A 2,394-nucleotide genomic window follows, 5' to 3' on the forward strand; every position below is an offset into this window, starting at 1 on the left:
GAGCTTCTGGTGGTCAGCAGCCGGTGGTCTCAACTACTGAGCCAGCTGCTCACCCCCACCCACTCAGCTTTTATTTAATCACTTTAATTCTATTTATTAATTGAGAGAAGGTCTCATGCTGCCCAGGCTGCCCTACAATTTGCCATGTCCTCCAGATGACTTGACTCTGAATCCTTTCATGTCCATCTCCTGAGTGCTGGGATTGCTGGTGTGTACTACTGTGTCTGGTTCATAAGAGGCTGACAATAAAATTCAGAGGTCCATAAGCCAGACAAGCACTCTACCAACTGAGATACACTTTTAGCTCTTCAGTTTAATCTTATTTATTTATTTATTCATTCATTCATTCACTTTATATCCTGGTCACAGCCCTTCCCTCTCTCAGTGCCATCCTCCAACCCTACCATCCTCCTTCCTTCTTCTCCCATTGTTCCTCCCCTTCTCCTCAGAGAGGTGGAGTGCCTCAGTCCCTATACCCTCCCATTGCACCATCTTCCTTGTCGCCTTTTTGGTACCAACCCACCATTGCACATCAAGTCTCTTCAGGACTAAGTACATCCTCTCCCACTGAGGCCAGAATTAATTAGCCCATTTAGGGAAAATGGATCCAAAGTTAAGCATTAAAATTTGAGTCAGAGACAGTACTCATTCCAGCAGTTGGGGAATCCCACTTGAAGACCAAGCTGCACATATGCTACATATGTGTAGAGGGTCTACCTGGGCCCATGTTTGCTCACAGTAACTGATCCATCAACTTAAAAATGTAAACATGCCTAGACTTGACCTAGGACCCCTCAATATATGTAGCACTTTAATTTTTTTTTAAGAAAGGAAGACTTTGAGCTGCTAATCTGGCAAAACAGCTTGTACTGCAATCAGGAGGACACAAATTAGTTCTTCCAGACCCACAGAAAAAGCCAGATGAGATAGCAAGTACCAGGGACATAAAGACAGAAGGGTGCTTGGAGATTGCTGGCCAGTTTGTCAGTCGGTGAGCCTCCAGGTTCAATGAGAGACCTTGTCATAAAGAAAATAAGGTGGAACACAATAGAGGTAGCCACCTAATGTTGACCTCTGATTTCCCCAGACTGATACCACTCATCTTCTTATACACATAAAAACAAGGTAATAAAACTCTTGGATTCACTGGGTATTTGTAACCTATGCACAATAATATTACTGTTTTTCTCTTCCAGGACACAACCTTAACTATAAGCCTCCACAAACATGATGCAAATAACTGTTGATGATATGGTCTTGAAGGCTGTATTCCTGTTACAGATAGGCACAGGCCTGCTGGCAAATACTTACTTGCTCTTCATGCATAGCTTCGTCCTTCTCACAGGTCACAGACTGAAGCCTACAGAGCTCTTTCTGTCCAACTTGGCTCTGGCCAATCTCTTGGTTCTTCTTTCCAAGGGGGCACAGCAGGTCATAGAAGACTTGGGACTGGTGCATGTCCTGGAAGGTTCTGGGTGTCAAATCTTCTTTTACTTTCATAGGGTGTCTCGAGAACTTTTGGTCTGCAGCACCAGCTTGCTGAGCTGTTTTCAGGCAGTCACAGTCAGCCCCAGGCACAGAATGTGGATAGGACTCAGACACTGGGTTTATAGGCATGTTGGCTGCTCCTGCTTCTTCTGCTGGACTTTCAATCTTGTCATCGGCACCATCTCTCCTCTTGAGGTAAAAGTCTTTGGGAATAACACTAGTGATTCCTCAATGGGGAATGGCATTGCTTGCCAGTATGTGGTTGCTGTGTCTGGATTGTGTGCAATCCCATTAGCCATTCTGGGTGCCCTGCTGATGACACTTATGGTGGCAGCCAGCATGCATATGATATGCCTCCTGCACAGACACCACCAGAGGGTCCAACATGTTCTAAGTTGCAGCCTCACCCACAGGACCTCCCCAGAGATGAAGGCCACTCACAGCATCTTACTCTTGGTGGCTGGTTTTATCCCCTTTTACTTTCTCAATTCAATCTACATATTTTACAGCAAAAGTTCATTTAGCTCCTACCTATGGCTGCAACACTCCCTGAAGTTTTTTGCAACATGTTTTCCCTCCCTGAGTCCCTTGTTACTGATTTTCCAGAATTCCAGGACTCTGAGCTCCTGCTTTTAGGTTCTGGGAGTGTCCAGCCTGCTTGTTGATTCATCATCTGTCACCTCTCACAAGTCTTCCTCCCTCTACAGTCTTGTTGTAAGAACCCACTAGTTCATCTTGTTTGCTCTGGAGTACTTTGTAGGCCTGTTAAGGAGAGACACTCTTAAACCAACACACGAGAGAAAACACCAGGAGTTCTAAACTTATGATACTTAGAGAAACAATAGTTTAGTATCACTTCAATTATTATTGTATATGAATGTTTTACAAATTCTTAATGTTTGAAGC

The 2,394-nt window shown here is 44.4% G+C and overlaps 1 protein-coding gene across 1 annotated transcript; it reads left to right on the top strand.

Moving 5' to 3' along the window:
- Nucleotides 1–1,227: 1,227 nt before the first annotated feature.
- Nucleotides 1,228–2,124, top strand: LOC143440627 (vomeronasal type-1 receptor 1-like). Its single transcript, XM_076927419.1, has one exon. The coding sequence runs from the start codon at nucleotides 1,228–1,230 to the stop codon at nucleotides 2,122–2,124; it is 897 nt and encodes a 298-aa protein (XP_076783534.1).
- Nucleotides 2,125–2,394: the final 270 nt, after the last annotated feature.

Source organism: Arvicanthis niloticus, chromosome 30 (genome assembly GCF_011762505.2).
Source record: "Arvicanthis niloticus isolate mArvNil1 chromosome 30, mArvNil1.pat.X, whole genome shotgun sequence".
Classification (NCBI taxonomy): Eukaryota; Metazoa; Chordata; class Mammalia; order Rodentia; family Muridae; genus Arvicanthis; species Arvicanthis niloticus.

Bases quoted from the DNA above. Each gene is read 5' to 3' on its own strand.
- LOC143440627 (XM_076927419.1), top strand. From the start codon at position 1,228: ATGATGCAAATAACTGTTGATGATATGGTCTTGAAGGCTGTATTCCTG.